The 13,968-nt window shown below is 43.0% G+C and overlaps 1 protein-coding gene across 1 annotated transcript; it reads right to left on the bottom strand.

Annotated features, from left to right (window-relative positions):
• Positions 1–2,737: 2,737 nt before the first annotated feature.
• On the bottom strand, positions 2,738–6,617 carry heyl (hes related family bHLH transcription factor with YRPW motif like). Its single transcript, XM_086193120.1, has 5 exons — positions 6,070–6,617; positions 4,298–4,364; positions 4,125–4,208; positions 3,960–4,041; positions 2,738–3,783 (listed from the first exon to the last, which is right to left on the bottom strand). The coding sequence occupies exons 1-5, from the start codon at positions 6,147–6,149 to the stop codon at positions 3,137–3,139; spliced, it is 960 nt and encodes a 319-aa protein (XP_086049246.1). The 5' UTR covers positions 6,150–6,617; the 3' UTR covers positions 2,738–3,136.
• Between the last annotated feature and the right edge of the window lie 7,351 nt (positions 6,618–13,968).

The raw sequence follows: 13,968 nt of genomic DNA, 5'->3' as shown, positions 1-13,968 counted from the left end.
TGCAGGATTTTGCAAGTCATAAAACTGCAATATCATGATGAAAACTATCCCTTTTGAATGATTCAACAATATTAAACTCAGCAGACGGCTCTAGAGTCACACCGGCATGAAACTATTCACATAAACCTAAGACCTGCTATAACAAAATGAAATACTACCAGAACAAGAAAATGGTGAAATTGTTTTTGTTTTTTTTCTCCCTCAACAACATGGATCCCAGCCAGCATGAGGAGCTGCTTTGCCGAGTCTCACCAGACGCAGAGCAGAATACACTTTATTGCTGACTGACAGCAGACATGTTTGGGATCGATAACTACAGCTGTTGTTACATGGCCAACAACTTACATCAATACTTACATCAATGTGGAAAAGCTGTAGTATTTTTACATTGTTACAAAAAACAAACTGCTGGGATATTTTAGATAAAGATTCAAAACTCAAAAGGTTCAATATCTTTCCTCATTTTTACTTTTTGGCCAGCAGTAGTTTAGTTGAATTATTCGGATCCCCATGAGCCATTGCCCTAAGTCACAGCTGCACTTCCTGGAGTCAACACAAAATAGAAAATAAATGTGATGATGATGACAAAAAAAAAATTATGATAGTAACTGTGATAGCAATGTATATGTTTTTTTTTAAACTGTAAACACAAAACTTAGGTAAACAAAAGGGCCATCTCTGAATACATCTTAGAGAGGCTAGCTGGTGTTAGCTACACTGCCACAACCCCACAGGTAACCACAGGTCAGTCTCTAGCACTGTACAAATTATTCATAATACAAAATTCATAATACTATGCTATACATTATGTAACATAGTATAAATACATGTGTAATATGCAATCTCGCATCCCCTTATAATATTACTATATATACGTATATACTGTATATAATATCATCAAAAAATACCCATATCAAACATTATGATAATATATGACGGGACAGAAATATAAAAAATATATAAAAATGAGGTGACAAAGAGGTGAAGCTGTCATACAAGAGACAACAAACAGAACATGAAAAGCTAATTTTATTCAACCAGGTTATTGCCTAATGTAGACACACACTTGTGTGCACACACTCATACACATGCGCACGAATGCACACACACACACACACACACACACAAATGAAATCACACCGATACGATGCAAAAGGATCTGCACGGGTATTAACACCATTTACCCTCTTTTCTACCCTCCTCCTTACATTTTGAACCTTCCTTTGCCTCTCTCTCTCTTTCTCTCTCTCTCTCTCTCTCTCTCTCTCTCTCTCTCTCTCTCTCTCACACACACACACACACACTCGCATAAGCACACACACACACACACACGCACACACACACACACACAACACACACAATTCCCCACTTTCTGCGTTCCCTTCTCTTCTTCCTCTCTGCGCCCTCAAGGCCTCCCCTCCCCCGTGGGAAACCCAGAGCAGTGTGACTGTGGTCGTCCTCTCTGGAAGCTGTGGTGGTGACTCTGGCTCCTCCAGTCAGAGGCTAGAATAGTGCCAGCCGGCCTGTGTGTGTGTGTCTATGTTTGTGTGTGTGTGTGTGCATATGCACCCTCCACAAACATTCCACCACCATGCCGTCCGTCCAACCACCGGCCGGCCTCGCACGAGAGCCACGCCGCCACTGCGGTTCAGTCCTGACGCCAGCCCTGAAGACTCACATTACACACACACACACACACACACACACACACACACACACACACACACACACAAAAGTCATGTGTGCACACAACACCACATAAACTAAACAGTCACCAAGTACCAACAAACACACACACACAGAAGACAGCAAGCACATGAGATTGGATTAAGCACACACTCGCACACTCACTCGAGTAAACAATGTGCACTTTGCGGAACACACACATTTTTGGACCGCAGACCACAGACATTGCATCCTGAAGTAGATCAAAGTGTTCTCCGACAGTAAACACACACAAGGCTCTTCTCTGCTCTCTCATCGCCACAGAACCGTTTTGGTGAAGCACGGCACAATTATGCTGATCCTCTTGAGAAACAACCCGACTGCCATCCATCACGGTTCGGGGGTTTCTCGTGCACCCTGTTCATACTGGCCAACTTGCAGTGATTCACACTATTACTCTTCCTGTCCTTGTAAACCTCCACAACCCTTCTCATCTGTCTCCAACCTCCCTCCCACCCTGTTATTGAACGTCTACGCCAAATCAGTCACTCAACCGCAGCCCTTCAGATCTTTTCCTTTGTTTTCCCCGTTGCTCGGTCTCTCTCCATCCCTCCCTCTCGGCCTCTTCCTCACTGTCTGTCCATTGTTGAGGAGACAGCGGTGCAGACAAACAGGGAGAGAAGATATCCTCTGGTGTACCGCAAGATTGGAGAGAAAGAATGGCAGAGGGATAGTAAAGGAGAAGAAGATACATAGACTGATATGAGGCTAAAACTAATTACAGGGGACTGCCAATTAGAGGGCAATGTGATGGGTCTGTTTGCCTCGCCGTGGCATCCCAAAAACATCACCAGCTCCCACCATGTTTATCCTCTGCAGCCACAAGACCACAGCTTCCATCAGCCATCACTGGAGACAGCTCAGATACCGACGGGGGTTACAGCTGGAGAACATGCGAGCGGTGTTTGCCGACAATGTGGATACGTGGGTGACAAATTCTGATAGATCATGTAAGGTTGCAGTTACAGTCAGAAAAATGACGCAGTAAAAACATGACCAAAGATAAAGGCACTTAGTCTTTATGGAGACAAAACATTCAGGATTTAAATTCAAATGTATAAATGATTTGGAAAGTAATACATATATCACAGTTAAAAGATCAGTAAAGTCACTCACTGCTGAGCGAGATAGATATGGCTCTGTTCTTCTATGTGTGTATTTGTCAATCAAGATAATAAAAAACTAGTCCATTTGAACATTCTGTTCCCTTATATTTGCACACACCAGTCTTCATTCTTCCGTTAGACATTTTTGTTTATCTGAAACTTTGCTCTCAGTCTAATATGGCTTTTCTCTCAAAAAACAGACACAAATGTTCAATATTTCATTCTCCAAAGGAATTTGCTACATGGCAGCTCCATGTCCACTGCACATAGTTCATTTGGATTAAAATAAAAACAAAAGTTGGCCCTCAAAAAGCTCCGATCTCAGTCCCCCATCCTTGGGCCGACCTGGCAGAGCCACTCAAGCCCCTGCGCTGGACTGTGGGAGACCCCAGTGGTGCAAAGGGTCTGAAAGAGACTAGTGGTGGAGCAGAAGCTGTGGAAGTGGAGGAGGCAGAGGTAGGAGCAGAAGAGGAAGGGGTGGGGAGAGGAAGAGGAGAGGCCCTGGAGGCGCTGTGAGGAGACGGCTGGGTTGGTGCTGTGAGGGATGGTAACCTGTGAACAGTAGCAAGAGCGGTGGGCGCGAGGAGTGGTGGTGCACCCTGCTGGCAGCCAGCCAGAGGGGTGAGGCGGAGGGAGGTGGCTGACGGATAGCTCCCTAGCAGTGCTAGATCCCTTCGCCCGCTGGAGAAAGGAGGCGATGAGGAGGCTGGCGAGGTGGGAGGGAAAGATGCCCATGGCCAAGGAGAGAAGGGCAAGGTGGAGGCTGGGGGCGCCTGAAGGAGAAGAGGGTCTAGCTCACTTGCACAGTGAGACAGATGGGAGACAAGGCGGGCACCTATTGGGTCCGGAGACTCCCCTTCAAGGGAGCTGAGATACCGCACCACCTCCCCAACACACTCCCTGAAGCCCAGAGTCCTGTAGTCGACCGCCAGGGCTCGAGCATCAAAGTAACCTGACAGGAAAAAAGAGTCAATGTGCTGGATAATAGTGAAGGAATGCAGCTGAATCGTGTGTTTTGCGTTTGGCGTGTTTTAAATTATGATGCTTTTCCACTCGTGGTTTCTAGAGCGTTTGATGTGGATGTTTCAAGAAACGTAGATGAAGCACAGCAAGAGAAAGAACACTCACCTTTTCCTCCCATAGCGTGAAGGAGCTTGAGGTGGTCAACGGTCATTTGCAGGATCTCTGCTTTCTCCAACTTGGAGGAACCCTGTGGAGGAAAAGCTTCATTGGATAAGTTTAGGAAGTTATTGGTCATCCATTCTTGAAAAATCATATTAATTGAGAGGTTACCTGCTTCTCAAAAGCGCTGGGCACGAGTCTCCTGAGCTCTGACAGGCTGTGGTTGATCCGGTCCCTCCGCCTCTTCTCTATGATCTACGCTCCAACATGAGCGGAGGGTCACTCACAGTCACACAAACAGACAGGCCTGTTAAATTTAAGGCCCAAGAGTCGAATCCACCTACCCCTCTTCTCTTCTTTCGGGCCAGAATCTGTGAGGCGCTGCCAGGGGAAATGGACCCGGTGACTGGGCTGCGTTGTGGTGATAGCAAAATAAAAGGAGATGGAGGATGTTAGAAAGTTGGATTCTCCTGCATATTGTTATTATTACCCTTAATGTGACACAGAGGCAGGATGGCACATCAGTTCCCTTTAATTGAATTATTTTTTTTGGGCACACAGAGAAACATGGGAGTGCCCGGGAGAAGAGGGAAGAAGTTTTTGGTTTAATGCGTTTGCTGCGTTTCTGAACATTAGTCTCTGAAATGACATACTGTTCTCCTTTCCATCTGAGCACAAGCACTTTTAGAAAGATGATTATATAGCCTGGAGGCGATGTGCTCGCTCACACGGCGCTCCAGCATGGAGCATGGGATCCGAGCTTCTCTGGAAGTCACTCAATATGGATCGTGTTTGTTTGTGAACTCTCATCTTACAGGCCTGTCAGAGCCTGACAGCTTTGGAGTTCCCTTCAAACTGTCCCATCAGAGACTTATTGCCTTTCTATTAGATTTGAATGTGAAGGCTGCCAATTTAGCTGTGTGTTTTTGTTTAGGGTCATGTTTGATGGCTCTGACTTGAAAAGGCGGCACTGTCTTCTGTTTGCATGTCACATGGCAGTTTGATTTATTCAAGCCGTCTCTCCTGTCCCTGGCTTGCTGCGTGCTTGTGATGTAACCACAGTTGCTGTGAGTGTGTTTTTCTACACGCTGAAATAGGGTCGAATAATTCTTCGGCTCTACTCACGTCTACTTTCGTCAGCCGAGGAATGAACCAAATTCATCAAAAATGAAAAAAAAACAAAACGGTTTCATGATGTGTGCAAAGTTGAGAGATAAATTATACATAATATTTTCTTTCAAATATAACTTACCTTAGGTCAAGTTTTCATTTTAAATTTGTTGTTTCATTCTTTTTTCATATCACAACATATATAGTGATTCTTTGTAAAATAACAACAATAAGAATAATGTGAATTTAAGGCAGCGACACACCAAATATCACATCTAAAATATCATGCGGAAATTAAATCATACAGCTGAAAAGGAAAAAAATTGGCTTTTCAAAATAGTTGTATTTCTCAGAGTGAATTGCATATCATTTAAAATGGTACTGTATTTCACATTATTATATTACCATACTCGAGATAATAATGTAATTGTACTCTGTGCCTCCAATAACTTCACTCTAGTTCGACAAATCCTTTCAATATAAATATTCAAATTGATATCAATATATTTTGCTTCAATAATATGATTTCATTTGCTGAAATCAGAATTTATAGCAGCTGACGGGAAGAGCAAATAATAATAATAAAAGATAATAATCAAGCAAGACCCCCCCCCTCCAAATTACTCATAAGCGATCCCCTTTTTACATTTTCTATATTTTATTCACATTTATCTTTCAGCTGCTGAAATGAGGCCTCACATGACTTCAACGCTGTGTTTACAGTAATGCCAGAGACATCTGCAACGACTGGAGGGAGAGGAAGCATGATCGTATTCATTTAGCAAGAAAACACAATGACTGCGTCTTTCTGAATAAGGTGAGAGCAGATTTGCAGCTACAGGCTTCAGACGTTCAAATAAGCAGCAAAAACTATTCGTCTAGCCTTCGAAATTTTGAAATTACGGTATTTCTACAGTTGTTGTGTATGCCCTCAGAGGTAATGATGCAGTTTTCCTCCAGGCTGAGATGGAGGCCACAAACGCAGGTGTGGTTGGCGGATGCTCACCAGTAGCTGTCCTCTTGTCCCACGTCTATGAACTCGTCCGTGTCCGAGTCTGGGGAGCTGTAGTCATGAGGTCTCTTCATCCTCTTTGCCCCTTCCTCACTGGCCGTGTTGACTTTGGGTGATCTTTGTCGTGGTGGCGCCTCCTCTGCTGTGCAGAGGATTGTCTCCCCTCTGGACGATGCGCTGCTCACCCCGTGTGCCCCTCACTCTCTTTTCTCTTGTGCTGTTACTTATAAAAGCCTCCGTTCTTGTTATTTGTGTGTTTTTTAACTTCTGTCTTCTGTCTTTTCCCTCTGTGAGTCACTACTTGATCGACCCCCAAGGGCCCATGACAACTAACAAACTTCACAGTCTTCTTTAGTCTTGTACTCTATCACTGGCATCCCATCTCTCTCTCTCTCTCTCTCTCTCTCTCTCTCTCTCTCTCTCTCTCTCTCTCTCTCTTTCTCTCTCTCTCTTGCTCTCCCTGTGATTTCTCTCTTGGCTCCCTCTCACTGTCACAGCCACCCAATGACAAAATAGGACTTTGGCAGTTGAGGCAGGCTTGCCAGTTTTGGCTCCCCCGCCTCCTCTTCATGTCCCTCCTCCCTCCCTTTAATCTGCCCTTCCCTGGCTTGTCACCCTCCCCTCTCCTCTCCGCACCCACCACAACCACCACCACCCCCCACCATCCCACCATCGTTCCAGTCCCATTGCTCAGTCATCCTCAGTCAATTAGCCTTCAAGCTCATCCTACTCTCCTTCCTTCCTTCCTTCTTTCCATCCTCCACTCTTTCTTCTTCTTCTGCTCCTTTAATTACGCTCTCTCTCATAGAACAATGGCAGGGTGGAGGAAGGGAGGAGGGACGAGAGAGGTGAGGAGTGTGGGAATGATGGACTGCCATGGACTCCATCATCTACATGTCAGCTCTCACACAATCACACAGGTGTCTAAGAGTGTGTGCGTGTGTGTGCGTGCGTGTGTGTTTGTGTGTATTGTGGAAGTAACTTCCATAGTGTGTGTGTGTGTGTGTGTGTGTTCGCCACCTGTGAAAGACTGAGAGTTATACAAATCCAAAAATTCTCCTGTAACATTTTAAAATATGGGTACATTAATAGTGCTTAGTAAACCATTATTAACAGTTAACCCACCGTTAACTTATCATTTACTGGCATGAGTTCATGTTAATTTTACATATTAAATGTTACATGTTTCCTACTTTACGATAAAGATGACAAAGAGCATCAGTAAATGGTTAATTATGCTTCGTTAATGCTTACTTAATTAAGCTTTAACTAGCAATTGTTGATGTACAGTTATTGTAAAATGTTACCATTGTGTATTTCTTACAACGGTGTAAAGCTGTTTACTAGTGCATGCAAAAACTTTTATATGAAAATGTCCATTTATCCAACCTGTGTCATTCCAATATTAAGAGTAGCTTCTTGATTTCATCAAATTAAACTATCAACCAACAATTTTTGCTAACTATTTCAACTGTTTATCCATTACTCAAATAAGTCTGGTTGGGAAACGCAGCTGTTTTGAAAATGTGACCGTTGTCACACATTTCTTATTTCATAAATCAAGTAATCCATCATTGAGAAAACAAGATCAGAGGTCAGGCGCCAACTTTTAAATCCGACTTAAAGGCAGGTAGTGAAGGTCAAGAGAGGTGTTAGGCCAGAGAGTGTCTGAACATCTGGGCTCTTCACTGGACAAGATACCGCTCTTTGTACACATACACACACACACACACACGTACACGCACACACACGGTTCTTTGCAACACTTAACGCTCGGTTCCGCTGCCACCGTGGGAAGATTGCTGGTACAGATTGCCATGGAAACACGAGACCCAGGCGCCGGTTGTTAAGAGTGATGCCTGACTGACCGAGCAGTGTGTGTGTGTGTGTGTGTGTGTGTGTGTGTGTGTGTGTGTGTGTGTGTGTGTGTGTGTGTGTGTGAAAGAGACGGAGGGAGGCCAAGTGGCATGCCCCCTTCTACACAATGCCCAGCTGAGCGTGTCTCTTCCTGCTTGGCAGACTGGAAGGGTGTGTTAGTTTAAACACACTACAATGCGTGTGTGCAAGATCTGTCTATTTTCTGTTCTTGTTTTGGTAACCCCGTCGCCAGAATGAAACAGTGGTATTTTATTTTTCTGCAGCAGACCTCACGTGTGCGCTCACGTTTTGACAACAACTTTCAAAATAATGATGTTTTATGATGTGTCAACACTCGGGTTTAGGTCTGGAGATGATGATGATGATGATGATGATGATGATGATGATGATGATGATGATGATGATGATGATGGTGATGATGAAATCATAATGGACAGCCTGACAGCCGAAGAACTTTCATACAAGAAAACTGTCATTATTCCCTTTCCCACTCTAACTTCTACTAGGTCTGCGTGATTAGCATTAGCATTGACACATTTGATGCAACTCCACGTATCTCTTGTCAAAATACTTCTAAAACTGAAGGTAAGACAAATAATGATCGTCAGTAGTTACGTTTCAGTTATCCAGATTAATTTATATGAAAATACATTTTCATCACATTGAAAAAAAAAAACGTTGTGATGCCATCGTTTCCACTGTTCTGGGCTTTTCTGTGTGGAGTCTCCTCGTTCTTGCATGTGTAAGCACCAGGTGACGGTTAGAGTGACCCAATCCAATTAGCCGGTGTAAACAGTAAGATAGTGAAAATGCTGTTTTAGAAAAAGTGAAACCACAGTGAAAACAGCAGACTACTGGCTTCTTTAGAGAGGATATGCTTAAATACGTTACAAATATGGCAAAAAATAAAGGATTAAATGTTGATTTTTCCATTTTCGGCTACTAAAAATGCAACATGCACTCTGTGGACGAGGACCCAGTCCATACATTGATTAAACAATTCATTATTTCTTTATTATTCTGTAAGTATTATATTCAGTTTCTGCAAAGGATCCTTCTAAGGTTCCTCGACTGCAGCTGTAGGATCACGTGGCGGTGGTATTCATTCCACTAGTTTCCGGTGTTTTCTTCTCTTTGTTTCTTTTGAGGGGATTACCTCATTAGCACTCATGCCAGCTGGTGACTGTCCTGATCCTGCCTCATTTTATGATTTCTGTACATATTAAGTAATAAACCAACCTAAAATATGTACATTTGCGTGTATGACTACACTAGTGGCCATCACCAGGGCGGCTCATAGCAGGGTGAGTAAGAGTAAGGGTAACAGAGAAGAGAACCCCCACCACCCCCCATATCCTTTCATTACTAATCACACTTTAATTCCGATCTGGATCTAATTTCCACATCAGAAAACAAGAAAGGGACTAAAAGAAAAGAGACATACATGAAGTCAAGCTTGAGTCTCTGTTGTTATTTTTATCTCCCACTCAGCTTTCATCTTCAAAGAATAACTTTCTTCTCTGCATCAGTTCTTTTCTTTTTAAAAAATGAAAACACTCTGGTTTCACTCATCGTTTTTTTGTCTGGCCACACCTCCCGGTTGTCATAGGATGAGGCAACTTGTATGGAAAACATGTACAAAGTAGACAGCAATGAAGAAGATGAATGAATAAACAAATAAGTTAAATATGAAGATAGTTTCTCAGAGGAGAGGATGATGAAGAGACGAGAGAGAAAGCTGGCACTGGATGGTGAGATGGAATTCTGGGAGATTTCTACCGATCTTGATCGGCCACTTCAAGTCCTCTCCCTCCCATCCCTCCAAACCACAACAAGGCCAACAATCCCTTATTGAAATTAACAAGCTCATACTTTTACAATTTGCACACACACGCACACATGCGCAACTCAAATATGAATGTGTGAACGCTCAGGGACAAACACACACGCCCAGCTCCCTCACACGAATGTGGACAGCGCGTATCCACAGTTTATATGGCGTAAACACTCAGCTGCAATTATTGCATCTGATCCATGACTATTGCTATTGTTTAAGATTCTGCGAGATGGAACTAGCTCAGCAGGAAATTTTGTCTGTGACATTTTCTTTGCATTCATGTCAAACTCAATAACTCATTCACTCTGAGTATTTCTCCTCTGTTTTGCAGCTGCAGAAAAACAACTTTTACCATCTTTTTACCGCCCTGAACATGCAGGCCCACAGAAGAAACCAGTTTTAACCCGTACCATGGCAGATTTTTGTGAGGGATTGTGAACGTTACAAATTAGATATTAGAACGCAACACATGAGGGACCAAAGGCTCCAGGGAGTGAGCAGAGAAATATGGTGTGAAACGAGATAAAAGGCTGAAGCGATCTAGTCCTGTGAATTCATAATACAGGTTATGAGCTCTCAATCAACACCCTTTCCATCATTCGTTCTGACCAAGCAAACACGTTCATATCACCTGGCTGAGCTCAAAAGTAAAACACCTCATTATCGTGAATATCCCTCCGCCATTGATCAAACTCACCATAAAATAGTTTCTGCTGTGTTTATTTTTGCGTTGCTTTGCTTGAAAATTTGGTTTGTTTTTTTGCGGGGGTCAGACCTTTGAGTGGTCCTGCTTTTATTTTGTAAAGAAAATTAAGAATATTTATTTTTAGTATAATTAATGCTATATAATGATATAATAATGATTTCTTTTGTTCTGTCTTTTTATTTTTTGTAAAACTGGATTCAAATTTTTTAAAAAAAGATTTCCAAATAGAATGGACTCTCCCCGAATTAAACTCTCTGTCACCCTTTCACCCTCTCACGCACACAAACACACACAGACACACGCAGACTGAAAAATCTACCCAAGCTATCATTACCAGGCTCCCCTATACACAACCAGTCGAAGGAAAATTTGTTACCTCGCATGTTAAAAAAAAGAAATCCACCACCAACAACAAAACCCATAAATGACCTCAAGGCAGTGAAACCGGTCTGTGGCGAGATGGCGTGATACGTGAAGAGGCAAGGCTGTCGATTCTATAAGTTGATGTTTTTAGAAAAAAAAAAGGGCCAACGTACAGACATGCACGTCTTTGACAGGGGACAAATTCTGGTGGTTAGATGACTTGGCCAGAGCAGTAACAAGTCTTGTGGGATCGTCCCGGTGTGCGGTGGTCAGCTCTTACCAAATATCATCCAGTGAAGTAACACCGGTGAACCAGAACCACTCCAACGAAGGAGCTCACGTCTCAGAAACTGCTGAAGAAATGGATCTGCTGTGAACACCCCTGTACCGTTGGCGCTCGTCATGGCGGCACGTGGGGGACCCCCACGTGGTTTTAATACTTTTTCTGTAGTTATAACACAACTGAGCTTGCACAGCAGTTTTGCTAAGTGTGTGGTATTTATTCACCTTGGGAAGTGTCCCAATCCATAGAAACTATGGACAAGGTAACATCCTTGTTAAAACCTATGGGTCTGCCTACTTGCTGGAGAATTACAGCAAACTTGGTGTCATTACAGAGAAGTATGCTGTTGTGACTGACTATTTCCTGGTATCAGTGACACCACATGTACAGTATTTCCAAGGAAGCAGCGACGCAAACATTTTGAGTATTGCCCCACGATGTGAATACATCTATCATTTTGTTCCCATCTTTTTTTTTTAATGTATATAAGTATACCCTGCAGTCACGCTGGTACACACCATTGTCGGTAACTTTTGTGGTCAAGAAAGAAATGCATTACACGATCGAGTTTGCTTCAGCATTACTGGCCTAAATAAGGTGTACTCAAGTGTTACGCTTCGTAAAAGTAGGTGATAATTACAGGCGCAAAAACAGCTATGTCCTTTCATAACTTGGGATATTTGATTTGAACTGATTTTAATTGTAATCATCTGTCAGCCCTCGCTGCTCTTTCATCTGTTTCTATTTGTGGATGTCTGGTATTCTCTAAGACTCTCTGTATTGAGTGTTTTGTCAGTGATTGTTATTTCGGGTGTTTGCTCTCCCTTGTGCCTTCTGCTGCAAGGGCATCTGTTTTCTCTCTCTTATTCTGCTCTCCGCTGAACTGTCTTCTGTTCGGTTTGGAAACGATTAGCAGTCAGTAACAGCAAATAGTAGTTTATCAACAAGTTGTTCATTTGATATTCCTATTCAATTTGTATTATGCAAAATCGTAAATAAAGCCATCTTTCATGCAGGGAATGTGTTCTCTTTGATCTTCGAGGCCTCAGAACCTCCCATGAGCAAGAAGTTGGTGGCAGTGGCAAGGAAAAACTCCCTTTTAACGGGAATAAATCCGGGGTGGGCGGCCTTCTGCCTCGAGCAGTTGGACAGAGAGTGAGACAGAGGATGAGAGCAGCGCAACGACCTCACAGCAAGTGATAGAATCAAATGTACACCGAACACTGAAGGACATATAAGCATTGTATTTTCTTTCATATTTGGGGTGTGTTTCATTTTAAAATAATCCATTTTATCAGAAAGAAAAAAGCACCAGCAACATTTATGTAAAAAAAAAAAAAAGGCAGAATGGAAGCTTTTGTCATTACATCTGAACTGTGACACCGATTAAAATTGTGGGGGGGGGGGGGGGGGGAGTGTTCACGTTGGCGCTGCAACTTCAGTTATATATTTTGATCAAAACTATTTTTGATCAAGATTGTTTCACCTGCAGTATTTGAAGTATTTTCCGTTTTTGAGTGATTCTGTTGAACGATTATGATATTGAAAATCAAACTTTTCAAGCAGTTTTAGAAGTCAAGCATATTCATGCTGAGGAGGTTTAGGGACAGAAAATGTTTGTTTGAGTTTCATGTCCAAATGCTGATTTTATTCTTACAACTCAAATACTGAAGCAAAATGTTTCGTTTTTTTTTAATTGTAAGATTATATTCTAAACCCTATAAAGCCAAGAGCTACGTCAGCGTATTTTCAAATTAAAGGGTTCTTTTGGGATGGGATTTTCAGTACTTTGTTTATTGATCTCCTGTGTTTTGCTGCATTCATATGGACTTTGAAGATGGATGGTACCCTTTGAAAGGCACGGGAAATTTTTACAGCTCAAATAAACAAAACTTGTGATTGTCAGGGTGCATGTTGCTTCACTAGCTGGCTACCTTAGAGGTGTTGTTGTTTCACATAGCAAGTGGGGTGGCAACAAAAAGCGGACAGGGGTAGAGAACGCTGAGTGAAATAGTCACGAGAAAAATAATGAGGTAAACTAGATTGCAGTCCAGCCGACAAGAAAACAAGAGTAAGCATACAGCTAACGTCAGTGGTGTTAGCAACACTCCCATGTAGCAGTGCAGAAATAAATCCTCACATGAGATCCAATGAAGGATTTCTTCTGTCTGGAACCCCTGTGGCTCACATATTAGAGGCCAAATTTGTTCAAAGAGTCATGCATTGAGGTATGCAAGTGCTTTGCCACATTAAAAGCGGTTGATTGGTACGAGGCCTTAATAGCAGGCAGCCTGCTGCCCTGCACCCAGTCACTTGGGTTGAGATTGGATTGGCATGGGAACTGGCACCAGAGTCACTTGGCACTGTCCATACTGGATCCATGAGGGAATAATCTGCCCTTCAGACACATGAGGAATGCCTGTCTGGCCCTGTCTTTGATTCACTCTGACTAACCTGGATATATGAGACATTCCCGAGGATGTTTTCCTGCTCTGGAATCTGCAGGGTGTTTCCAGGCACTGCCGCATGTTTTTATGATCCGATTGAGTTGATGTGAGTGGGAATAAACCTCCAGAGAATTACATCGTTAGATGTACTCACGATTGAGATAGTGAGTGTGATGTGAGTTGTCAGTCAAGAGGGATGGGTGGGGGAGCAGCAGAGAGAGAGAAAGTCCTCCCTCCTCATCCGGCTCCCCTACGCAAAGATAAATAAGGAGGCAAAAAGCCGGAGGAGAATAAGCAGAAAGGAGCTTTTGTGGCTTCTGAGTGGGGTCCTTTCAAGGCGGTTCCCACAGCATGATGACATTCACCATGTTTCACACAC

This window comes from Aulostomus chinensis, chromosome 22, assembly GCF_037954235.1.
Source record: "Aulostomus chinensis isolate RoL2024-O1b breed Wild chromosome 22, RoL_Achi_v1.0, whole genome shotgun sequence".
Lineage (NCBI taxonomy): Eukaryota > Metazoa > Chordata > Actinopteri > Syngnathiformes > Aulostomidae > Aulostomus > Aulostomus chinensis.
Note: the sequence above shows the minus strand (reverse complement) of the source record. Positions and strands in the feature narration are given on the sequence as shown.